This window comes from Nyctibius grandis, chromosome 5, assembly GCF_013368605.1.
Source record: "Nyctibius grandis isolate bNycGra1 chromosome 5, bNycGra1.pri, whole genome shotgun sequence".
NCBI classification, from domain to species: Eukaryota; Metazoa; Chordata; class Aves; order Nyctibiiformes; family Nyctibiidae; genus Nyctibius; species Nyctibius grandis.
In genome coordinates, this window is record NC_090662.1 from 87,809,231 (window position 1) to 87,836,390 (window position 27,160).

Consider the following 27,160-nt stretch of genomic DNA (forward strand, 5'->3'; position numbering starts at 1 on the left):
TTATTAGAGTTTGATAATTTAATCCAGAGGCAGGATTCCTAATTTAGTTACATTTTAAAGTCTACCTAATGCTAGATCCCTTTTCACAAAAGACAGCATTTGTCCAATGTTAAGCTTCACAACTTGGTATTTGCAGCAGGCTGAAGGGGAATTTTATCACTAATTTATATTTTATCCATGAAATGATTCATATTCCGTTTCAAACAGTGATGTGGTATTGACTGCTCTCCCCATGGAGTTGGGCAAACAATAATCTCAGTGAAATGGGGCTTTAATTGTAGCCACGAGAGTTAATGAAGAGATTACCTTCAACCATGGCTGAGTAAATAGCCTGTGAAAACAAAAACCCTGCTTTTTTTGTTTCCCCCTCCCCACTCTATCTAAAATACATGTGATTCTTACTGTATTTATAGGTGCTTTATTCTTTTATTATGTTCTTTTTATATAAGCATCTACAGACACTTACTGCCATTAAATGAGTACTTAAGGAGACATAAACTCATCCTTTTAAAAAAAATCCAAAACTATTTTCTTTTATTTAAAGGTAATCTTGACCATAATCAATTCCTCTTATTACCTAAACCTGAGAAAAATCTTATTCTCTCCACTTACCTTCCCTCACATATACAGTCAGTAGACAATTTAGTACGGTATCAGTGCTTATCATTTTATGTACGCATTATCCATCATGAATAAACAATGGAATATAGTACAAGTAAAAGATACTTTAACACAATGGTTTGCTGACAGAAGAAGGTGATGTCAGCTATAACACTTCAACAGCAACTGGACAGTTTGTTGTTTGTTGAACGTTACTGGGCAGGGAAAATACTGCCTACGTAGAACAAGCACAAATGTTTAAATGCCCCATGAGCAGGCATTTGCTCAAGTAAGTAGGAACTTGTCTATTTAACATTGATTCTCAGATGATATAGTGTAAGAGCCAGCTTTATAAATATTCAGAAAAACTTAACATTGCTAGTCTCCCCCTAACATGCCTGGAAAGCATACTTCTATTCCTGAGAATCACAGCTGCTCTAAAGGTCAATTTAATTCAAGACGACCTAGAATTATATTTCTTTTTCCTTTTTTCCCCCCCCCCTAATTTATTTTTATCAATTTTTAGGTTTCTGGTTTGGAACACGATACTGCAAAAGATCTAGAAATAATGTCTTTTCCAACATTGACCTTTTTGTATCCATCAGCCATTTTATGAACTTCAGTGTCCTCTAAAAACTGTATCCACTCTTATGGAAAACTTTTGTTCTTTTGAAAGTAATATTAGATTGCATGTATTGTCTTTTGCAGATGGACACAGTGCTGTCCTGAACTCTGAAGCTTTGAAGGTGACAGACGGAAAATAAACCAGGGTTTATTTTCAGAGTCCGTTCTACAGGTAACTCCAATGAGACAGAGCTCCTCTGCTGTTCCCTCCACCTCCCTCTTACTCAGCCCATTCCCCCACGCTGGCTGATGGGGGCACAATTAGTTCTCTATAGCAAATACAGTCTCTAAGACTCCAGTATTTTGATTTGTTAGAGACATATGGACAAGGCTACTGGATTCAGTCATTCTGAACTATCCCTTCCCTGAGACTTAAACTAGGCTTAAAATATAAACTTCATATTTAAGCCTGGTTGTCTCCACTAAGAAAAAAAACACAAGAAGTCATTTGATTCTCTACCGATCAAAAAGTTGATACTTCAGTGCACTGCCTCAGCATATTCCATTAAAAGTTCTAGTGTCAAAAATAATTGGGAAAAGTGAACAACAGAGACAAATCAAAGATTCTCAGGCTCAAGGTTTAAAACATAAATCAGGTGAATTTCAAATCAACATTTTCCATACAAAAGGAACTGAGGATTAGAGGAAGAACATACCTTAAAAATAACATTGATGTTTCCACTTGGAGCATTTGCATTGATGAAAGAGATTTTTAATGGAAAAGCATTGGATGTAAAATACGAACATGACTTGAGGGAAAAAAAGATGAGAGAGAAGAACAACAGTGTCACATAAACTAAAAATCAGGCTAATACAATACCTCTGAAAAAGATACCATCTTTAAATACTGCTCAGTAGCATTGGTAACAAAAATAAATAATTCTTGAAATTATTGACTGTTTAATTGGGTCAGGAAAATGAGAAATTCTTTTTCCCAGACAATTTGTTTCACTCAATAATCAGATTATATGAATGGATAATATTTTCTCTATTAACTGTTTTTCATTTTCACCCAGGCCTATTAATGACAAACTTTGTCTGGGAGTGTGTGGACAAAGTACATAAGACTGATCTAATGAGACTCTGTAAAGCACTGAAAAGCTTTTGGTCATATTATTCTCTGAAAAAAACCTGCCCAATCGTACAATCTTTACGGAAGCAAAGAACCTGCTAATTTCTTTGGTGACCTCACTCTGGCTGAGGATACAGGAAATTCTGAAAATCACAATCTATTTTATGTGGAATTTATCTTAATTAAACATAAACTCTGACTTCTCATGCCTTACAGCTCCTTCTACCTGAAGACCTCAAAGGGCTTCAAAAAGCATTAATGAGCCAAGCGCTGCAAATCCTGTGTGAGTTAGGGTGGTATTATTATCATCATTAAAAAAAGGGAGGAGGGGAAACGTACTGAAAAAAACAACCAAAGACAATGGTAAATTAATGGCCTGGTTTCTAGAAATAAAAAGCACCCCACAGGAGCTACTGCTGTCCTTACTGGGTGCAGTGTGATGGAGGCTAATTTGAACAAAACCCCTACTAGACACAGCTGTCTCTTGCTTTTCGTCTAAACATCTCAAAGCATGGTACAAGCATGCAAATATTGTCTTAGCCTTATCATACCTCTGTGACATGCAATAGCTATTATTGATGATGAAATCCTGACCCCCTCTGGAATTTTGCCAACTGAAATGTCTCAGTAAGTGCTTGAAAGGTTACTGTGAGATAATGCATTGCTGATAGAGCTGGAAGCAGTGCTTGCTACTAGTAAAATCAATACATGACACCAAAAAGAATTAAATTTAGGTAATTATAAGCACTTAAAAACTCTAATTTGCATGATTATACTGACATACAGTTCAATCAAGGAGCTGCATATATTTATAGCAAGATAATAGCCTATAACAATATAAGAAAAATTAAAAAAAAAAGTCTCTCTTCAGAGACTTATATTTAAACATTTGGTATCTGTCCGGCCAAGCTGGTGCAATATAAATAGCATGACTGTACAGTGAGATACCTTCCCATTAGTCATTATTTCCAAAAAGTCTGAAAGCACTGAGAAGCAGCAGGCTTCAAATTCTTCTGACATATCATACACAATTGGCCCAAGCCTGCAGGGTGCTGGAAGACCTCTGTTCTCAGCAACATCAAGGCTGAATAGCAATTACTTGGAGAATCAGAGGTCAAAGGCAATTGAAGGGATCAGCACCTCTTAGAAGCAGGTCCACTGTGGATAATGAACCAGAGAACAAAAATAGAGCACAAATTGCTGTAATTAAGCAGCTATAACTGGTAATATATATGGCTCTTCAGGTTTGTTTTCCTTTGCTGCTGGATACCTTTTCCTTCTCCAGAGCTGGAACAGCTTATTCCTGGTGTAATATTGTTTACGAATACATTTCTAAACAATGAATAACTGAGTCTTAGGGCCGTGGTCAAAGTAAAGTCAAGTAACACTAAAGAGCATTGTTGTTTCCTTCATTTTTAAGTCATTTTTAATAGGGGTAACAGACACAGGTATGTTACTGTGAATATTTAACATTTTAGCAATTCTCAGTCATGTGCCTAGTCTCACCTCAGCAAAAAGAGAGCTAGCTCTAGACCTTTAGCTGCTCCCATCTGTGACAGGGGAGAGTCCTGGATGAGAAAAAACTGCCACCAAGAGCTACCTGGGCAGGATGGTAACCAGGTCTCAGCTTCAGGGAAGCCAGATTCCTTTGCCAATCCCACGCCATGGCAGGGAAGCTGAGCTGTGAGCAGGCTGCTCAGAGTTTGAAATCGCTGCTGCTGCTGCGCAAGGTGAGACATGCATGCAACACTCCCCCCCACCAGTCCGCTTCACCTCTGCCTCCAACAAAGGCCCTCAGTGTCAAGGGGATTAGACTGGATGTCAGTTCACCAGATGACTTATGCTTAACACCATTAAGATTATTTCCCAGTCAATGCAACCATTCACTCCCTCTCCTCATTTATACTTAAAAAAAAAATATATATATTTAAAACATAATCCATTGCATGAGCTAGACTTACATCTGCCTCTATGCCTTGGACAACAAGTGCAGGATTCAGGGGAAGCCGACAAACCTTTACCTCCTGGAAGAACTTTTGAAGTCTGTTGAGTTCCACCTTTAACACCTCCTGCAACATGAGAATGGCAACATGAGAGAACATAACAGCAGCTTTTCAGTCATTTACTGTCTTCCTATATTTTAAACAAGCTGTACAATTTCTGGAGCTAGTAGCATCCCTCTAACCTTATAACAGCTAATGAGGTCACACTGAGGTGCAGTTATTAAAAATAAGAACTGTGATTTTACTCCACATTCATGTTTTTACCATCTAGATGCACTACCAGTTCATGCTGTCATATAGGTTCAGATTCAATACCCTTCATTAGGGGCTGATTAGCCCTGTACGTGCTCTGCTGTATCTCATGTCTTTTTTGCCTTGCTGGACAACTTATTGCCTCAACACTGTGATATCTCTTGCCTAACTGTAGGTGTGTTAACTGCAAGGTTTGGGATTTTCTCCATATCACAGTAACTGCAGTTTTGAGATTAATCTGTAAAATCTGAATTATGCATCAGTAATGTATAATGCATCACTACTATTTCTTTTTCTTTACATGGATTTTTCTCTTTGCAAATATTTTTGTTTTTTTACTTCCATGTTTGCTTTGCTGCTCTCAGTAGCAACACAAGGTTTTCTGAAAAACCCTTTGAAAATCTTTGAATCCTTAACAAGGCAAAAAGAACTCATGATAACTTTCATGATAACCAGCAGTGGCAGGTATATTTTTATTCGGCTTTCTGGTCCGTCTTGCTGAGATCTCAGCAAGAAACCGTTTTACACATCAGGTAAGTAACAACAGCTGTCTTGGAAAATTAGCAGTTTTGAATTGGAAATGTACCTACACAATATAAAAGCTGCACTCACTGGAGAAGACGACTGAAAGCCTTCTACTGCCAGGAATGCATCTCTGCAGATATGCATACAGCATTAATTGCTCAATGCTATATTTGAGATATTAAGCACAGTTGACTCTGGTTGGCTTTGCTAAGAAATGAGGATGTTCAGCCTGTCAAGGACAACTCTTAGCAAAGTTTTCAAGAAACACTGCAGCTCTACAGGAGACAAATATTTTGGGATGAGGTGCTGAATGTGAGCACTCCTTTCAGTAATATGTTTATCAGCTTTGTTGCCATTATTTCTGGCCACCTCCAAGTCTGGTTGAAAAACTACCAATGAAGGAATTTAAATGGCTTAAAAGATCTACTGACTTCAAAAGTAATAGTGATGAGAGTTGTCCCATTAAATATGACTTTACTCGTTTTCAGAGGAGCACAAAATTTTACAAATTTTAGTCAAATCTTGGGGTTATAAAGGGTATTATAGGAAAGAGCTGTCACCTTAGAAAAAATAAAATTAGCTGAAAAAAACTTAGATGGAAGGGGAGATATTTTTTAACAAACCTTTCTTTTTGGGTCACTGGCAGCTTTTACTTTTTTGGCAATGTCTTCTAGAATTCTGACAAGTTTCCCCTCCTTAGAAAACTCATTGTTCAGGATTTTTCCAGCACAGAACTCGAAAGCAGCCAGTAGTTTCTGATACCAGATTTTGAAATGAACTTCATCCTGTGCAGTCTTCAACAGCCTGAAGGAAGGAGGGGAAAAAACATCTGTGTATCTAAAACTGATTTTTATTTTATATCACTTCTAGCAGGAACAATAAATGCACTCCAGACTAATCTGTATTTGGTTTCTTTGGGCAGCAGAGAAAGAAAAAAAATGTTGTTTATTTGTTGGCAGTACCCAAGTCCCATCTGATAACTAATGAGATTCCAAGTGTGTTGAATCAATAGGAACCTGCCATTTGCTATTGTCATATAGAGTGCAGTGCCTGTATTGCTTCTTATTTCTGCAAGAAAAGTTTACAAAGCTAAAATAAGTTGTATTTTTTGAAGTCTAGTCTTAAATATATATCCCTAAATCTATTCTTTTTTTTCCCTCCTGCCAGTACACATACACAATCAAGCACATCTTTCAGCTAGGAGGTGCATTTAAAGACCATTTTAGTTTCACACGTATCATCAATTCCAGAAGCTTTCACTATTTTAAGTCGAGGAGACATTTCTGAAATTGGCTATACTGCTAAAAAGAGTGAAATGAGCCCACTTTATTCCTTTCTTTACTGGTAAGCGTTGGTCTAGAGCAAAAACTCAACTCTTAATTCTACTGAAGTTTGTAAAAGCTTTGGAACTGGAGTTATTACCAACATAAAAGTCAGAAATAAAACCAAAAACATACTTTTTCTTTTTCATGTTTACCATGTGGTCTTCTCTAATTACACATTCATTTGGGCCAGGAAAGCTGTAGGGTTTAGGGTTTTTTTTAGTTAATTGAATTGATCACTGGGAAATTTTTTCCTTATGTGGCCCAAAGGTTCTGTACACATTTGATTTATTTTTATAAGCGTAGATGGAATCACCAGCTTCATATTGCTACTAACATCCTACCCATAGCACGGTATCTCCCTTTGCCTGAAGGACTGATGAACTGCTCTTTGCTTTTGTCTGAACTTTCCTCCCCACAACTTCATCCTTAAGAACATTTCAAACCTTAAATTCCTTATAAATATCTGAATCTTAATGCAGTTTCCCTTACCTGATGAGGTTACTCAAACCCAACAAATAACGCTAGTTTTCACAGGACAGTAATCAGAGAAGCTGTTGACTTTCAAGGCACATCACATATGAATATGTCAGATAACAAAAAGCAAGAACAAGATATATATCAAGTACTGACATTTAAAGGTAAAAACTTGTAATTCCTATAGACACTTCAACTCCTTCAAATCATATATAAGGCATTACAACATTGCTACCGCAGTCCATGCATCTTTTGGTGATGAGGGATTCTTGTCATCTTTTATAAGCCAATGATCGTTCCAGGTCCTCTTCTCTTATATAATTCAATGCAGAATAATCTCACCTACTGGTTTCTGAAAAGCCTTTCCAGTTACACAAAACCTCTGAACATCTAAGGGTTTATAAGTACTGAAAATCTTAAAAGAATGTGTGGTGTTTCTATCAGAAATGCCTAAACATGAAAGGGAAGAGATAGAAGTTTATCATCACTACTCTCCGGAGGAGATTGAAATGACATTTCTCTCTGTAGTCTAGTAAAAACAAATAATTACTTTTTGGATCAGAAAGAAATACAAATTGTCTCTGCAGTGCCTGGTGGAAGGCAAACCCCAGCAAAGAGAGGCATCTGTATTCTTATCCTGAACCCTCCACAAACAGAAGGCGGCCGAGAGCACATGTATATATGGTGGTGGATAAACTAATTCTTCCAGATTTCCAGAAGACTAAGTCCAAGATTCCACAGGATGGGATTAATTTGTTTAACTGTAGATACCTCGTGCTATTTTAGATATTCTAGGAAAACTTATTTGGGCTCCAGCTACTGCCTTGGAAGGGCATGGGTCCACTAGAGGCAATAGCGCACGTGTACCACTCCCATGCAGGTGTCTCAGATACTCCATGCTGTGTAAAATAGCATATGTTTAGGGTACTGAATCACACTCTGCAGTTGTCTTTGAGCTCAGTTATAGGCAAACAAGGTGATTTTAAACAAAATCATACTTTGTCCACTTCAACAGCAAGTCGGGAACAGGCTCGGTGATTATTTTTAATCAAAAGCATTACTGGCACAGTCCAAACTGTCACATGGGCAGGAGTTTTAGTCTACTGAAGCAGAGTCCAGCTCAGTCTCAGTCCAGCTAAACAGCTTGCATTTCTCTTGGAGCACAGGCAGAGTGAACTTGTTCACTTCTGCCCTGCAAAGACAAGTGCAAGTGCACCTAAGAAAAGACAACATCACTCTGATTTGTATTTTGAACTGGCCAGGTTATGTTGGTGCGGAATCTTCTGTCTGCACTTAGGCTTGCATTGGAATCAGCTCCTAGGCATCTACATCATATAAATTCACCTACCCCATTTTTAATGGCACATACTTAGGGAATCCAGAAAGCCTACCTTTTAATGTTTGAAATGTCCCTTTAATCCTCTCAGATATACAGAACATTAAAACAGCTTTTATTTCCCTAAAATGAGAGGCTTAGGATTTCACATACAGGAAGCAAAACAGCAAAACCAAAATGTACTCCTATTTTAAACAGACCTACTCCCTACATAAGGCAGATCAACTTAGAAGATCCATTTTTTGATTATTATTATGGCTGAGTGTTCACAGAAAATAATCTTATATACACACATAGGATATAAAGATTTCTTTTTTACCTGAGAAAGGATTATAGGCCAGATTCAGATAGCTTATGTATAAGGTATACATGAGGACAGAGGATGTATAGAGTCTGAAACCTTTCACATATGTTTCTTGAGCCCAGTCCATGGGGAAAGCTGAGGCAGTCATGATCTCACTGGTAAAATCCATTTCCATGCCAGCTGCAACCCGGCACACACTCCACAGCCTGAACCCACGTTGCAGCTTTTGACAGTGCACGTGCTTCCCCAGCAGCCCCATGAGGGACTCGGGGCTCTGCACTCAAAATGTGTCTGGCGACTGCAGTACAGGCAGCACAGCCTCCTTCTGCCTGCCTGCTGGGGTAGGTATGCTTTTACAAGCCTGTAGACTTTAATTTGCAAAATGATTTGGATTAACTGGGTCTGACTTTTATATTAATTTTATAAAAGCAGTCCCAAGGAGGATACAAAGGACAGCTTTTAATGTGATGACTCGTTGTAGGCTTTGCTGAAATGTTTATTCAACAACTGAACAAATACGCAGTTGTAATTCTGTCTTCCCAGTTTCCTGACCCACACATCTTCACCCTATCATTGCGAGAACTCAGCGGAGATAGGATAGTCTGCAACTTCTGAGGTTGCAGGATGGAGAAATGCTCAAGACAGTAATGAAATTTTCAAGTTAGGACAAGATGCCTAGATGTGACAGAGGAAGACAAAATTGGAATGATTTAAAACTCAAGGCTGCCAGTAAGGAAATATGTGAAGTTGGGTTTTTTTTTTTTTCCCCTAACAATTTTCACAGAGTTCTGCAAGACAGAACTCAATATAAAAGCCTGGCTTTATGCCAGGCCTATACAGAGGATCTTTCTCCTAACAACAGAGAGAATTCCTCACTCCTCAGGGTTCTCTGATTTGGGACAAACACCCTCGTTCTCAGCAAGGCCAGGGTAATTCAGACACAGTGTCCCAAGGTCACTTTCTGAGAAATAGCACAACAGGCCTGGAAAAAGAAGGATGCTGACCTGAAATTTAGTAAAGAAGCAAACTAGAATGCCCCTACTTAGCAGCAGTCAGAGGGTCCAAGTCAGATTCTGGGGCGCCCTGAAAGATGCCACCGACTTCCTTCTGCAAGCAGCTGCTCCTCTTCTTTCCTCATTGTCCTGGTTTGGCCTAAACCAGGCCGATTTTCCTTTCAGTGATTTTTACTTTCAGCTAAGTCTCCTCTAAGTAACTGCACTTTCTGAAACTAACTGCATGTTTTGCAGACAGTGTCTGCTTCCAGGACTGATAACGCTCGAAGTTTGTAGTTATCGCTGAGGCACCGGTAGGGATGTTGTGCAGTAAGGCTCTTGCTGTACTTAGTCTTAGAGAAACCAAGGTCACTGCTGAATTCCTCACTGCTTACGACTGAAGAGCCGAAGGGGGGTCGCAGCTGCAGAGGGGAGCGGACAGGGCAGGTGACCCAAAATTGACCAACGAGGGTATTCCATCCCATACACATCATTCTCGGTATAAAGGGGGGGGATCACGAGGGTCTCGGTCTTTTTTTCTGCTATGGCCGGTGTCCAAGGAGGACTCCATCTGTTTTCCTGCTGCCCCCGATCCCGATCCGTGCATCCCTGAATCCAGCTCTCGACCGTCGCTGGGCCCAGCCTGGGCCTTCCCGGAGCCTGCCCTGCAGTGCCGGTGGTGACGTGGTTGACTTCAGGGGAGCTCAATCTTGGTTTTGTATATATATTTGTATATATTTGATTATTTCTATTATTGTTATCGTACTCTTTTTCATTATTATAGTTTATTAAAACTGTTTTAACTTTCCAACCCGGAAGCCTCTCTCCCTTTTCCCTTTCCCTTTCCCTTTGTGGGGCGGGGGAGAGGGTTAACAGAGAGCATCTGCCACAGGTTTAATAGCTGGCCCAGCTTTAAACCGTGACACTCATGCACCCACTCCATGCCTGCAAGGTGGCTTCAACCACCTTTTCTGGCACCCACAGCTGCAGAAGCACGTGTATGTGTTTTCTGGGTACAGAAACACAAGTGTGCTGGAGACATTTTTACCACAGGGCAGAAGGGAAGGTGGGGTTGAACCAGGCTGAGTTGGCTGCTGTGTCAGAGAAGGAGAAACAGGGCTAAAACCAGCAGCTATGGAGAAAAAGGAAATTAAAAAAAAAAGGAGGAAAAAAAAGGAAGGAAAGGAACGAGATTGGATGGATCTTGGTACCAAAACAGGTGAGCTGGCCTCATTCTGCTTCTGTGGTGTGGGAAGAGAGGGAAGCTGAGGTTCTAAAGGCCTTGCAGCAGACTCAGTCTGCTCTCTGAGTTGGATTTGGCAGACAAGTGGCAGAGTGAGGCTGCTCAGGCAACTCTGCTGCTTCAACATCTGCTCTTTGTCTCCTTCAGAAAGGGGAGAAGAAAGGTGAACCAGAGAGTAATGTCTGATGGGACAGATTAGCTTGCAGGTAGCCAGTTAAACCACACTGTCACAAAAAAAAAAAAAACCAACAGAAAAACAAGAAAAGGCCAGGATCTCCAGTGTCTTGTTGCAGGTTTAACCCCTACCTGCTATGAAAGACCGAGGCACAGTTTGACTGTGTTATTTACATGTGGCATCAGAGTAGTGACCTTAGATAATTAGTTTCCAATTCATCTGGTATATATTACACAAAAGCTGTGCCTACCAGCACACACACTGTGTACTCTTTGCTTCAGGTGTTTTGAAGTCAGAGACACACCATGAAAATGAGATGCCTTAGGGTTTTAAGGTGAGTGCTGAGGTACTTACTGTCATTGGTCAATCTTTGGTAAACTTGACCAATGAAGTCAATACACTTTGTTATGAAGGTATATTTCATGCTTGTTTTCTGTTTCATTAAGCTAGAGGCAGGATGAGTCACAGAAGAAGAGAACATTAGTATAAAACTGCTGCTCATTATATCAATAATTGTTTTAAAATGATTCTCCACAGCCCTTCGTATCAAAGATTAGCACACAAACACACTTTAGCACTGCACAGCCTCCATGTCTGAGGTTGCCATCCGTCTTGATTTTCATTAGACATCCTGCAGCACTCCTAAGCTGTCCTTTCTGCTCTATTGTGCCATGGAGCTATGGCACACACCTGAAGCATATGACATTTAATTTTCAACTCCTTGAAGAAAACATTTTACTGTTTGCATTTTTAAATAGGAAAGTAAGTAACAGGGGTGGTTTGCCAGTGGTGCTACATTTGGGCTTTGCAGCTTCTTAAATCCCACTGCAAGTTATTCACAGACAAAAGGATGAGAGAGATGACAAAAATGTGCAGCTGAAGATTCATACTTCCATCTAGCCTGTGATGGGCCATGAGGATGAGTGGGCAACTGCTGCTATTAATTACTCAGTTGCAAGTAAAACCTTTCTTAGTTTTTTCTCTTATCTCCCCAAGATTACATTGGACAAGGTTTTTACTTCCCTGCCAGTGATAACGGGAATAATCCCTTTGATAGAGATATCAACATAGCAAGCACTGCAACTCCAGCAAATTCCAGACTCTAGCAAGTACCCATCGTCCTCCATGCCCTACACCCACAACTCCCCTTACTCCTCTGCAGAGTACAGCCAAGTCTGCAGAACTCACCTTTTTCACTTGCTAGCTGGCCTGCTCAGGCACGGCCTCTTTAGACACAGCCAAACTCTAAGGCAGCAGAGTGCCAAGCTGGCAAACATGACTGTGGCTTTTCTGATCTCTTTGCCAGTGCCTAGGATGGATAACTGAACTTGCTGAAGCTCCCAGCAATGTATCTGTAGGATAGCAGCTATTGCTTCAGAGAACAGAAAGGAACACTTGCAATTGTTGCAATATAATCTCAGTTCTCAGCCTCCTTCACAGCCTCGGTGAGATAGACCTTCACTGGGCAGCAAAATTTAATTTCATCAGCCTTGCTGGAAAGCCTTAAAGTGGCTTTGTTGTCATGGTCCTTTGTATTCAAGAGAAACATACAGACTATCTCTGTCAACTTCCTTTAAGAAATACATACAGGATAACGCCTCACTTTTTAAACTAACTCCGACTTCTAGGAAGGTGTGATTTATGTACTACAAGTCAGAAGGGAAAACACAGAAAACAACAGCACTGTTCTGTGTAGACCTATTAGGGCATGGCAATCAACAAAGCTACAGACATGAAAACAAACGAACAACTGAGAACCACAAAATGCCTAACATGTTGAGAACAACACAATTTCTGCAGGGGAGAATGGGGAGCAAAGTCAATTAGGCAGAAGAGTTAATGTACAACAAAGACAGAAGGGACATAGCAGTTCTCCCAAGTGACTGTAGGACTAGGCATTTTCCATAGCTTTACAGAAACACAGTGTGAGGCCATCCACTTGACTGGAAGGACCAAGACCGAACTCCCTTTCACTCTCCCTTTCTTTGACAGAGTACAAAGCCAGCAGAGAGAGGCACAAGAGGGCTGGCAGAACTCTGCCTCATCTGCTGATCTTTCTTTTCTTCCTTTCTATTCTAGAACAAAAGGAGAAAGAAAGTTTACATTTCTTGAGTAGACCGAGTGAAGCGAGGTACAATATTTTCTCTGAAACTTTCTAACCAAGTAAGTCTCCAGGATGCAAGAGTAGCAGCTGTTCAGTAGCTTGTAGCACCTGTCCACTTTTGGCTCTTCACACACCTCACAGAAGAAACCTGCAGTCAGTTTCACCTCCTGCTTCTCATATAACAGAGCTGCTTTTATAGACTCATTTTTCAAAGCATTACCCTTGAAAGGAAAATACCTCTGCTTAAAGTGAAATTTTGTTTTAAAAGGCCGTGTGATATATTTGCTTTTGTTTTTCTCATTCTTTTTTAATAATATAACTCAGAACAGATGTCTAACACATTGGTTTCCCTTAGACAACAAAAAATTGTTGCAGACTTATTATAAAGTATGCTGGTTAGGCTTGAGAAACACATTTCTGTGGGAGTGGAGGGAATAGTTGCCATTATTTGCTAATCTCCTCTCAAAGATCTTTATGAACAAGGCAACACAATTTGCATCCAGACAAAACACTTGATCCAGTCAATTCAATCAACCCAGTTCCACCCCCCCCACACCCCCGCTCCCCCTGAATGCCTTAACTGTGGAATGCATGTCCTGTCGACTCACAAAAAATTAGCAGATCAGTGAAAACAAAGGCTATGCAAGTAAGTTGCCAAGCTCTGCTAAGGCTGCCTAGCAGAAAAATGTTTTATTTAATACATAATATAGTTAGTTGAACACACTTCTGCATTAAGAAAATAAGCTCCAGATAAAACTGGTTTTGTCTGGAGAAGAAAGAGGATTTACCTTGAAAATTAACTGTATCAAGAATTAATAGGAGAATACAATGGTGCACAGGTACCACTATCATTACCAAATAGTGGATGCTACCTGGTCTAAGGTCTAAGCAAGAAACGATCACCCTCAGAACATGTCTTCTCCAATTTGTTGAATGGACATGTTAAAGTCAATGTAAGTACTACAAATGTCATCTAGTTTATGCTCCAGTTTGTAAAAAGAAAAAACCAAAACAAAACAAAAACCCCCACATTGTTAGCAAAGTTGGTCTCTTTCTAGTCTGCTCCTCTTCATTGGGTGGGGTCTGCAAGCAGCAAAGGACCAAATTTATTAACACACTATCATGAACACAAAAAATACCTGCAGTAGAACACCACCATAACAGAACTAGTGGTTGTTTCCAACAATATCTGTATACAAGAGTGCTGACCTCGGATAACTTCAGAATCTGTGAGTGAGGGTTCACAGCCCACCAAAGATTCAACCCTAATAAAGCATCAATCCAAAGCTACAGAAATGAAATGCCTTCACCCTGAAGAGTCATTAATGCCAGGAGTGACTTAAGCTCAGGACTGCAACTATAGGTCTAACTGCTCCCAATTATTAACAGTAAAAATACCACTGTCTCAGTAAAGAGAATCAAAGAGAATGATTAACCTTGCCCTCCAAAAACTGTATTCAGAATAATAAAAAGAAAAAAGCTGCCTAATAAATGTATTGCCTTTAATATCTGCATGAAGATTACCAAGGTGACAGTATTATTTTGCATTCAATGAGAAACATGGCATTCAAGTCTGGCACTAATTTTGAAAAGTCTGGTTCTATCTTTGCCAGTGCTTTCTTCACATCACTAGGTACGACCTTGCCTGCACTTGTTTCAAAATTGCGGATTTTCTCCTCAGAATGAATGCCATGCTGTTGTCAGAATGTCATGCAGTATCTTACTTACACCAGAATCAGCAAGCCTGAAAACTACAAACCATCTATCTTTTAATAGCTTAGAGCAAATCTGTGGCACAGGAACTGAAACACACCATTCATTCCAGGCATAACATAAATTGTTGTACTCTTCCCAGTGGGTAACTGCATTGGGAGCTTGCAATGAGTGAGATTAGATGGGATAATCACCACTAAAATAAGCAGACCCATGGTTTTTAATGGGATGATGTCCAAATATGCCAGCAATTAATTGGATACAGGAAGTGACTAAGCTACTCTACTTCCAAACCACATAAATAAAACGCAAAATTAATCCAGGTACAAGCAGTCCACTAGAGCCAACGGAGTTGCTAAGCTTTGTACTGCATCTGAATTTAGGCCACAGTTATCACAGCAATACACTGAGGAGAATGTGAAAATGTTTTTCTTCATCTGCCTGTTGTTTGGGTAGTTCATGTCTACCAAAATGGCTTTGGATAGCTTCTGTAGTTTCCCATTAGATTCACAGCTGGAACAAAAAATTCCTCATTGCACTATAAAACAAAATGTATGACACAGAACTAATTCTGTATGGTTCTGCATGTAGTGGGTAATCCAGATTTACACAAAACTGCAGAATTAAACTTGAGTTACACTGAAACACTTTGGTTAACTTCACTTTAAAATGTTGTATGCACTTTTTTGCTTTTTGGTTCTTTTTTGTTTTTTTTTACATACTAATACAGAAGTAGCTTCAGGGAGAAAACTAAAATTGTCTTTCTGCAAGGTCATTATGGCCTTTGGCTGCTCATATTAGGAGCAGTTCCAGATTTTATTCATACATTCTGATCCAGATCTGTACTTTATCATCCTAGAGTTTTCAGATCACCGTTCTTATGACTCACCCTGGGCATGAGGAGGGAAGGATTTGGTTTTGGAGTGGGGGGAATAGGAAGAGAGAGTGACATTGTTTTGCAAATATTATGTCATTCAAAAGAATTTATTCTGTAGAGCAGTAGATCTTGAGATGGGCTGTTAATTTTCCTGTTTGCTCTGCACTCAGTTACAAGAATTTGCTTTACTTAACAATGTCTACAATCAAAGCTGTTATCTTTCAAGTAAAGTCTCAGATTTTTACAGGTAAGGTGCCCAGATGCCAACAGCAGGGGAAGGATAGATGAGACTTGATACATTCTAAATACATGTGGAGTAATGTTTCTTTTCAGGCAGCATCACTGCAATCTCTCTGGAAGAACCAGTCTGCAAATCCATTGTGTTTTAAGGGCAGCTAATACAGGTGTAAGAAGTAGGATCCTGATTTCACATTCTTTCTTGACATGTCTGTCTCTTCTGGATCTTTACTTTCATCTGGACATCTCTGCTCTAGCTGGTGGCCCTGCTTATCTTCTTTTCCAATATCTAATAAAGGGAACTCTTTTTCAGATCATTGCCTCCAGAAGAATAGGGAGGTGTAAAGAGCCATCAGCAGGTACTGCTTTAGGGGTTTCAGCAGTGACAGTACCTCAGTGTATTTACAAGATTGCAAAACTTTGTTTTAAGTATTTCATATCCAACAGAGTATGTCTTTTGTAAGATGTTGAGTCTTCTTTTTCTGGCAATTTGCCATGTGGCATCTCATTAAAGAAGCCTACTGAAGAGTACAGCTTCAGTAGTAGGACCAATGCTTCACAACAAGAAAGGATGCATCCATCAGATCATCAGATCACTGTAACTTGTTACCTCTGTGCACGTGTGCGTGTGACTTTGTCAAAAGAATGACTTTGAGAAAACCTCCATAGCTCAAATAAAGTGGCATCATGAAGACATATGGTCCTCTGCACTTCAAAAATAACTAGCAAAACTCATTTGTTTTCAGGGAACATAAGACAGAAAATCAGACTTTTCAAAAGGGGAGTCTCTAGAGTCCCAATAACAGTTTTTCATCTTTTCATGATTCTGACTTTTCTAAGGCAGAAATCTCTTCAGACTGCAGCTCACCTTATGCATAAGGCTACTCGGCAGTCTTCCTCAAACAAGATGATACCTACTACCACGTTTTCTTTTAATAAAAGCAGAGGAGGCCATGAGAGATAGCTCTTCTCAGCTCATTCCTGTAAGTAGCCGGACAGAAGAACAAGCATTTACATTGTAAAGAGGAGTGTTTCTGTTCCCTTCGTACCTTTCTTTCTAGGCCTGTTTTCTTTCTTCCACTCTGATTTTATTTTTCTTCCTCTTTTCTTGGTCTCTATTCATTTTTTGCTCCCCTTTATATATAGCAAGTCTCTTTTGCAAAGGTAGGAGAGGAGAGCAGAGCAGAGAAGGAAATATCTTTAGATTTCTCTTTTCTTTAAATACTGGTCTGTTCTGATCTTCCTTCCATTTCACCACTTTATTGCCACTAAATATTGGCTTTGTAAAAAGAGAAGTGGGAATTTGAAGTTAAGCTCATGTACCAGGGAAAGCTTGCTGTAAGATATCAGTAAGAGAAAACTTTTCTTTTTTAGTTGGCCCAAGGGTATTTTCCTAGTCGACAGCTGGCCTAGTTACCATGGAAAACAGAAAAGCTGGAGGGCAGGCACAGTAGGAAAGTGAGGCATAGACCTACATGAAATTAGGTGGCTTAGTTTGCAGAGGCTTGCTGAAATTAATCTCTTATTTCAGACAGCTTGTTTCTTTTTCATTGCTGGGTAGTAGACGCTACGTTTCATCTAGGTTTAAAAGTCCATCTTAGCTCTGCTGAGACATGTTCAACCGGGGGACCAGATCTGAATAAACTTTTGAATAAGCTAAATTCCCTTTTAATGAACCCCTAACCAAGAAGGTATTACTTCTTAAGCTTTTATCAAGGAAATCTTTTATGACTCTCTTCAGATCAAATCGTATAGGCTCGGGGTTAAAATTCTTAGATTTTAACGCCAGAAGAATTTAAGGCAGATAGAAGAATGAAAATCTGTCTTGAATTCCTGATTTTACTTGCTGGGTGACCTTGGCAAAATTCTTTAATTTTTCTATGTTTTTGTTTTGCTTTTCAAAAGAGGAAAGGATTATTTACCTTCTAATAGGATGCTGTGTGCTTGTTTGTAAGCTGCCCTTATGCCACAGAGGTAAATGCCATGGCAAACAGGTCTGTTTAATAACATTGCCACCTCCTTCCCATGTGGTACTATATAGCCAGCATTTTTCAATCATATGGGAGAAAATATCAGCCCCAGGCATTATTTCACTCAGGAGAAAAGCAGAATTAAGATTTAGTTGTGATGAAAAGTTCTAGTTCCAAGATTCACAATCACATTTGTGGAAGTATTATTGCAGTAAGCAGATGTCATATTTCCATATGTCCTGAGTCAGGTAAAGAGCGGAGTGTGCTCTCCAGGGGCAGTTACTGCATTGGCAGAATAAATATAGATCAGCCATTTGACACAAAATGCTACTGGGACTTTGAAACTCCCTGGCTCTGCTATAGGTATCTTTCTTGCACTCAAAGTGCTGTCCTTATGCTCAGTCCATGTGAGGGTGCAGCTGGACAACAGACTGAGAGGCAGAAATCATAACTTTCCTCCCCTCTCCCACTATATGCTTACTCAGTTTTTATTGCATGAATACCCCTGAATCAACCACATTTCTCCTTAGACACATACTCTGCTGAATGAGCAAAAATCTGTGTGTGTCAAAAATTAATATGGATAAGTGCCATATTATTTCTATCAGCAAAGCAGTGGCAGTACTCACGGGGTGACAGCCGTAGGCAAGCCTTACAGAGACAGGCAAATTACTGTTTAAAAAACTCCTGATGATAAAGCAGGGCAACAGCTAAAGACTACATGTGTCAGCTTTAAACTGATGCGAAAAAATTAAAATGGGCCGTTATTTAAGTGACTTTCCATTTTCATACCATGACCAAGCAATGTACGAGTGACACATAACACAAAGCACTGACAATTGCAAGAATATTTGCCACGATGGCTGTTTAAATTCCTTTCAACAAACTGCTCTCTCAACAAAAACACATACATGAGATCTGTGAGTTATGCAAGTCACTCAGAAGCTGTCTAAGCCATGCCCATTAGAAAAATTTAATTAATAAAAATGCTTCTCGTGATAGAAATCATCACACACAATGAAATGACATTGTGGAGAAGGTTAAGTAGAAGAATAAATACTGACTTCTAATACCAGACTCCACAAAGGAAATGCTACAGGTCAAAGTAGAAATTAGCTGAGCTACGTAAGCAGAGTTTTATCAGCCGTTGCTATGCCAAGCCCTAAGAAGCGCTGAAATCTTGTTTACTGTCTGACCTCTTCTGTACCCAGCGCTCACAGGATAATTATTACAGATAGCTATGCTCTATTTCCTGGACAGAACCCCACTTCCCTTGCTGATGTACAAACAAGGTCTTCCCACAGTTAAAAATGTGTAATGTTATAATGTGTTACAGCATTCACGAAGAGTGACCGTAAATTAATCCACGCCCATGGATTTGGCTCTGGAAATCCCTGTTCAATCCCTTCTGCATTAGCCAAGATGGCAGCTGCCACACTAAAGCTAATGAGTGTGATTAATATCAATTCAGTAAATTTTTTTTTTTTTCTAGACATCAGATATTTTTGTACTAATCCAGACATTTATACCCATTTAGTATCAGCTGACATAACATAATTTCTCATTTAACACTAATTGAAAACTACTGGTTTCTTATTCTAAAGAGCATTTGCTGTCACTTATAACTTATGGCTTTTCATACAGCTATTTTTCAAACAATACCATCATCAAATTTTATGTTTTCTGCCTAGTTGCAGAACTTTTATATCCAAGTATGTGACTGGTGATATGGGCAGAATGGAGTAATCTGTAATTTCTCTTAAAGGTTTTCATTTTAGCAGTTTTTCTTCATATTTTCTATTATATATTTGTAAAACTTCTGATTGAAACAAATGAATAAAAGTGTAAGAAACAACTCTTCATATAAGCAGTGTTGAACTTAACCCCTCTAGTTTGTTTGGTTTTTTTTTTAAACTAAATAATTTTGGGTTTGTTCAGCTTGCCTTCAGGCTGGGTTTCTTCAGATGTTACAGAAGAAAGTGCACATCCCTACTGCTATGCCATTTGCTCTTATTCAAACGTAAAAGATAAAATCCCTCACTGGCTACAATCGAATGTCAATATTTTTATATCAAGGAACTGACAAGAGGTAGGAGGAAGCATACTTCATTGCACTTCTGTGTGAAAGATAGTATTAACATCTGTGCGATGGAGTGTTTGCAGTAGCCCAACACTGTCATCGCTGATGGCAAGTGGAGATCCTCAGGGCTGAGCAAATCATTTGACCATTCTTGTCTGTCTGGGATCCTATCCTGTGGTTTTCACCACGATAGTATCTTCAGCTGTAACACGACCTGTGCAGAACACTAGAGAAAGTTACTGATGAAAGTCTCCATCCAACAGATGATACTTATTACCAGGTTGCTTATTTAGGAAATATATCATTCTCTATCCTTCCTAAGATGAGAGCACTTTTTCTGCAAGCCATTATGATAGCTCAAGAATTGAAGGACTGTGGAAACTGAATCAATAAACAAGCCAAGACAGTTACAGAATTCATTTGTAACTTACAGAAACATGTAACAGCTGATATCAGGAGGGACCTCGGGAGGTCCTCTGGTCTGTTCCCTGTTCAAAGCAGAGCTAGCTCTGATATTGGATCAGGTTGTTGAAAGGGCTTGGCCTCAGCAGCAGGTTGGGAGAGTTCCTGAGACAGGGGAAGGAACAGAAGTGCAATTTGACCATATGATGATGAGTACCCAGAACATGAGGTGGTTTCAAAAGATATGACCTAATGACAGTCAGACCTTCAAGGATACGGTGGTTCACCCTAGGAAGACTTAAAATTCTGTTGACCACCATAACTTTTTGGAAATAGCAATATGAATAAGCAGGTAAAGAACTGCATTTCTAAGTTGTGAATGCCACTCTGGTCTGCCTTCAGTCCCGTCAACTGCACTGCAACTGAAAGGCAATTTCTGGCAAGCATTTCTAGCTGGGGTCCAGCTGTTACAGGAACAGCAAATACTTCAAAATTTCTGTGATATAGATTAATTTGAGGGTATGAACAAAGACTCCACATTATTCTTTACACTGTCTAAACCACATCGGACAGAACTACCCTTGGGTACAGAACAGCAGAGATTGGAGTTTTGCCTATGCCACTGGCTGGACAACACTCTCTTGCATGTTTGCAATGCAAAAAATGTAAGAGCTTCTTTCTCTGAAAGAGCAGACCATTTAATTACCACTACTTGGCCTACAGTCTTCCAGGTTCTTAGAAAAGCTACGTTAGGCAAAGGAGGACAGTTCAGTTAGAATCAGGATTTGTGTGAAATGATCAAGTATGAGTCTCCTGTGGCTCCTCTGAAAGGGAAGTTGATGGCTGTTTATTTTCCAGAATCAATAACTTAGACTGAGATAGAAGCACAGAGTGGTTACACGTCTAAGCACAAGGGTCTCCAGAGGAACATGCAGCAATATAGGCAATCAAATCAAAATTACACTATATAGAGAGGGGAGAGTAACAGCACAGGTTATACTTGGGAATAATGCTTGGGAAGCGGTTCTAGATCTCCCAGTTGTCTCCGGAGGTCTTCACCTGAATCTAAACTTCACAGCTGGGAAAAATTAACTCTCATTTCTTAGAGAACACAGCAGAACTATATTACTTACTGTACTACTTATCTCTGCTCTCCTCTTGCTTTTCTGCATACTTCCTCGTATAAAGATATTCTGCGTTGCTATCCTTCTCAGTTCCCTCAGTGACTACTCTTTACCCCTTAGCCTGCTTAAAGCCTCTTTTGCATCACTTCAAACATAGTTCCACACTTCTGTGCAGACACTGGGAACACTGTGGCAATTCCCTCCTTTCTCAAACCAGTGAAGACTGCTCAGACTTCTAATTTTGGGAGAATAATTGGGATCTTGAAGTAGGAGAGACAGAAATGTTTGCAGAGCTGGGTGGAGGGAATTCCCAGTTTCAACCCTTTCAACTGCCTGAAGCATGCTGCTTTGCAATTAACATCCTCTACTCATTTCCAAGTGAATCTTGAAGAAAGCTTTCAGTTTCCAAACATGAAACACCATAGATTAGATTATAAAGACTGCATGCAGGAAAGTGTGTGTACCAGTGCATGTATATCTGTATATGTAAGAACAGCACTGCATACGTGTGAGAAAAGGCTGGTCTGGGAATGGAGCATAAGAAAGCCTCGGGGGAACAGTTATTTTAATTTCACTGGATGACAGACTGTGAACAATTGCTGGGGGAAGCTGAACATGAAAACTGAGCACTTATGTAAGGGAAAAAAGATTTTGTTTTAAAAATCTACTTGGATATAAGCCCTGTACATGAGCTAGAAAAATGAAGAGTCAGAAGCATAAAACAGGATTTTATTGAGAGAGATGTTGAGGGCTGCTTTGTTATTTACACTGAAATACTTAGAGTCATCCTTTGTGTCTAAGGATTTGAACGCTCCAAGCCATTTATTAGCTGAGATGAGAAAGGAAATCTCAGTTTGTGAGAGAGGGATGGTGCTGATTCGAAAAGATCACCCACTTGTGTACGTGCCATTGCTTCTTTATTCAAGTGGCCATCAGTTTTTTTGTTACTATATTATATTATTGTAATACCTATCTCAGTGCTCTCTCTCCTTTTAATGAGGACTTTACTATTCTTAGTTATACTAACAAGATGGTTCATTTACTTGCTCATTCACTATGGTTTGTCTAGATCCTTTATAAGGGAAGCAAGAACAGTCAGCAGTAGAGAAATCCTTTTTCTAGTTCGGGCTAGTCAATCTCTAAAAGCCATCTCCTAAAACATCTTAAAATTGATCACCTCTGCAGTTCTTCTCATCATTATTAATGTTAATAATACTAACAAAAGGTGTTGGCATTACTTTCACCTCTGTTTATCCACACAACAGAACCTGCACCACTCTAGAGCTGCAAATGCTCCATTGCACTCTGCTCGCATGGCTCAAACACACCCTGGAAATTCAGTCCTTTAATATTTTTTCTGATAAGACCAACAGCCAGTATGTTATTTTGCTTCTGTCTACCAAAATCCTGAACTGAGTAGAAACAAAGTATAAACAGAAACAAATTTGTATTCACCTTTTAAAATTTTCTGTGGAGGTAATTTGTATTAGCTCTTTGAAGGAAAGATAGACAAATGAGAAACAACAGCTACTCCACCACTGAAGCTTTGATCAAATTTACAACCAAATAATTTCCTGCATCCACGCTGCCAGCAATTTATGCCGTCTTATGCCCCACCCTCCACTTAATAACACCCTTATAATGCCCTTTTTTTTCAAACATAAGCAAACGGGTTTTCCCTCAAGTAAAAGCCATCAGTGAACAGAAGCCAGATGACATACCAAAGGTATTTCATGAATTATTATATTTAAAAGACAGTCTGTTTTCAAGCTAAGAAGTAAGACAACCTGTTAATGGTTTAGGATTAAGAAATTCAGATAAACACAAAGAGGAGAGGTACTTGATATAACAACCTTTGTATTAGGGGTTGTCTTAAAATATGCATTGTATCTCCTCTAGGTTGAGTTGAAAAAATGCTGGTGACTTGTTTTAGAATGAATGGAATACTTTTCAAGAATATATTGGGGGGAGGGGGGAGGCACAGATAAATAATTCAAAATAGCTCAGTGTGGCATTCACTGGGTTACCTCAGTCACAAGTCTCTGCTTTCACATCTCCAGTGACTAGCATAAGTATTAAGACTTATTTTTCAATTTTATCTGGTGCTTCAGATACCATCTGAATGTTTGTAACCAAGCTCAATGTTTCTTTGAAAAGCTTTGATCCTGATGAACATTTTTCAAAAAAGTTCAGTGAAAAATTCCTAACTACTTCACATTAATCCTTCAGCCACCCACTATTGATATAATATTGCAATAACATATCTTTGAATATCTTTATATAGGAATAATGGCCTTTCAGAGACAAAAGTTAATTCTTGTAGCCTAATTTTCTTTCTGAAACAAAGAAATATCATAAACTTTACCAAACAGTATTCTGTGTATTTTATAGATACCACAGGAGAAACTAAAGAACAGTTCAAGCTGTCTGTCTTTTGACTGAGATGTCTACTGCTTGTATGAACTATTGGGTAGAATTTTACAGGCTTTAGATTTGGAAGGAATCTTAATCCTTTTAGATTCACTGGTCACTTTCTGTTATTTAATTCAAAGGTCCAACATACATCAGTTTCAACCAAGTGGGCTCTTTGCCAAGAAAACACTGAATGAAACAACGTGAGACATGGTCCGTTGCATAATTCCCTTGCTTAAAAGCAAGTTATTACAACATGTTAGCAGTGTTGTTCAAGCAAAAGAGCCATGCAAAGACAACTCATCTGACAGTTCTTTATTTCCTTTCTCAGCTTATTTTTAGTTTGGTCCCCATCCAAATGACAACATTATGATTACAGAGTAATATACCATTTAGTATGGGTGAGCATTCAGAAAGCAATTAACTTTTAAGGAAATATTTTCAAACAGCAAGGGTTTTATGAATTTAATCCTGAATTACTCATCATGTGCAAATACCGAAAAATAGTGAATCATAGTAATTCTGCACTGTTGACCTGGGAGGATGTTTTATCAATCCTTCTCCCTCTCCTCCCTAGAAATACTGCCTTTTATTAGTTTTTGATATTTTTTTAAATATTATTTGGTTTAAAATTAGGGAATTATTTTCTCAGAAAAATTCTCGTTAGTCACAAAGTAATTTTCTGTTAAACCATGTATTGATGGAACATATTCAACAGAGTCTAATTCATGATTCTCCTTTTCCTAATGTTTCAGTCATTTAGACAAAGGTCCAAGGCCTAGCTTTCATTCTGGTGGAGAATGATGGTTAAACGTAGAAATATTAACCACAGAAACATACGACTGACAGCAACGTTAAGATGACCAATAATTCATTACGCTGAATGTCCTGTATCCACTTGAAGCCTCTCTCTGTTTATTCATACTTTTCCCTAAAGATGTCACTGGAAGTGTTCAGAAATAGGAATGATTTACTAAACTCAAACCTGCCAGACAAGGCTGTGATCAACTGCATGATAACTATAAATGAGGACTCCCACCATATCAACCCAAGAAACTCAGAGCCTGCACTGCATTTATTCAAGTCACGCGATAAGAACTTTGTGACACATTCAAAGAAAAATGGATTGAACACAAGTCTCTAGGGCAGCTCAAGGCAAATTTTGCCAAAAACTGGTTCAAACAGCTATAGTTAAAACACAAAAGCTTGCTAAGATGGAAAGAGAAAAAGACCTATAAAAGAGCAAGACTTATAAATTATTTTACATAATCTGATGCAATTTTGAAACATCCGCAAGATTCATTTTGCATACAATAATTGCCATTTATAGAAAAAAAAGCTTTATACAAAGGAGATCATAATGAAATAGGTTCCATCCATTCACAAAAGGTAAAAAGTAAAAAATGCAAGCATGAAATGCAAAGAAAATAAAATTTTAGACATTATATCCGACAAATTTAAAGTGAGGTGTCCTCTCCTAACATTTCACCTCAGTAATCATGACCATGACCACCAGGTAGCACCACGACTCAGTGGCAGAGAAGCAGTCTGCCAGAGGACCCCTCTCACCTGCAGGATTGCAACTTTTCAGCAGTGAAACACAACACCAGCTGCTCCGCTGAGAATCACAGGAGATTCTCCATGCTGTTTGCTTTCTGACTGGGGATTTCACTCTCCAAAATCGTTACAGCCTGATTTGGGAAATTTGCATCATTCTTTAAATTTCAGCTACCATTATTATTTATGATTTGGACATTTCAGATTATTAAAGCTGGTCACTCTTCATATATTGGCTTAACTCAATGAATACTTAAAGCAAATTTCAGTGTAAGGACATAGCTTCATGGGTTACTTTCAGTCACCTTTTTCCAGCAGTCTTTCACAGTATAAAGAGCAAAAGAACTCCACATCCATCAAATTCATGACTGAAAATTACCCATTTGAAGTGACAGAACTAGATGAATGTTTTGTCAAAAGCTTTCCTGATTTATTACTACTCTGGTTTACATCCCCAAATGTTCCTCCGGGACAAGCAAAGATTATGTGAGGTATCTGACAGGAAAGATTTTGGCTCTCTATTTTGTTTTTGAAGGAAGCAACAATAAAACATTTCTAATGGAAAAAAGATGAAAGGCACAGATGAAAGACAAGTGAGAGATCTGCACAGAGCCCTGCTCTGATTCCCTTCCCCAGCAACACCCACTCCGCTTCCTCAGTCCTGTTCAACTCCACAAGCAGGTCATTATAATCCATCACATCCCAGCATCAGAGACACAATAACACGCCACCAAAATGGTGCGTTCAATCCTTCCCACAGAGGATATCCAAAAGAAAACACTCATCTTTCATATTCGGTTACATTATTGGAGGGGTTATGACAGATACGACTTGAAGCTAGCAGGGAGTTTTCCAGCACAACTGAAAAACTAGATTTGTCAGCTTCAACATTTTTAAATGTAAAAGGAGTCAAATCAAAAATAAATCAGACAAGCAGTGTTTTGAAAAGCAAATGTACTGAAAGACATTTTCCTTAACACTACCTTATAAATCATGAAGCAGCTAAAAGAATTAAGGCCAGTTGCTTTTTTTTCATTTTCAGAAATGTTTCATTTTTTTAGCAACTCTAAGTAGGTTCACTTGTACACATACATGATTCAATGATTCTATAGTGTCGTATTTTTTCATTACAGTAACACGCATTGATAACTTTGGCATTTGCAGACTTTTGATTGTTTCATTTGACAATGTTAATCCTCTGCAAATATGATTTTTGGCATGGAATTTCCTCTGTTCCAAAGGACACACACACACACACAGAGTTATCTTTATGTTCTGTAACTTATTTAACTGCAGCTGAATACTTGCCTGCACAAATACAATCAATGACGTGAATGATCATTTTTCACTTCTTTCTCACCTTGATATATGATCACAAGGATGCCTTACCTCTTCCTTTTCATGCTTGCACCCAGTTTGGAAAAACACATAGCATTCCTAGATTTCTAAACATTCAAGAATACATTCATTCTACTAAGAACCATTAAAATAATTAAAACCAGACACATGCACATCTATGTTATTTATGTCCTTTGTCAAGGATTCACCAGATTATATCATATTCACTGAATTACAAAAAGGCATAGCTTTGATTGTTTTATTAATTTTTAAGTGGATTTATTTTTTTAAAAATTGGTAATTTTTAACAGAGTGGGAAAACTAACTCCCTCTTTATATTTAAAATGTTAAAATGTCATAGAATCATTTAGGTCTGAAAGGACCTTCAAGATCATCAAGTTTAACCATTAACCTAGCACTG

The 27,160-nt window shown here is 38.8% G+C and overlaps 1 protein-coding gene across 1 annotated transcript in view; it reads right to left on the reverse strand.

Annotated features, from left to right (window-relative positions):
* Positions 1-27,160, reverse strand: part of PIK3C2G (phosphatidylinositol-4-phosphate 3-kinase catalytic subunit type 2 gamma) — a 208,728-nt gene that overhangs the window by 79,519 nt on the left and 102,049 nt on the right. Inside the window, exons 18-20 of the mRNA XM_068401615.1 lie at positions 5,700-5,880; positions 4,258-4,365; positions 1,881-1,973 (exon numbers count right to left, since the gene is read on the reverse strand). Of these exons, the coding sequence (XP_068257716.1) occupies positions 1,881-1,973; positions 4,258-4,365; positions 5,700-5,880 (382 nt within the window). The remainder of the gene's footprint in view (positions 1-1,880; positions 1,974-4,257; positions 4,366-5,699; positions 5,881-27,160) is intronic.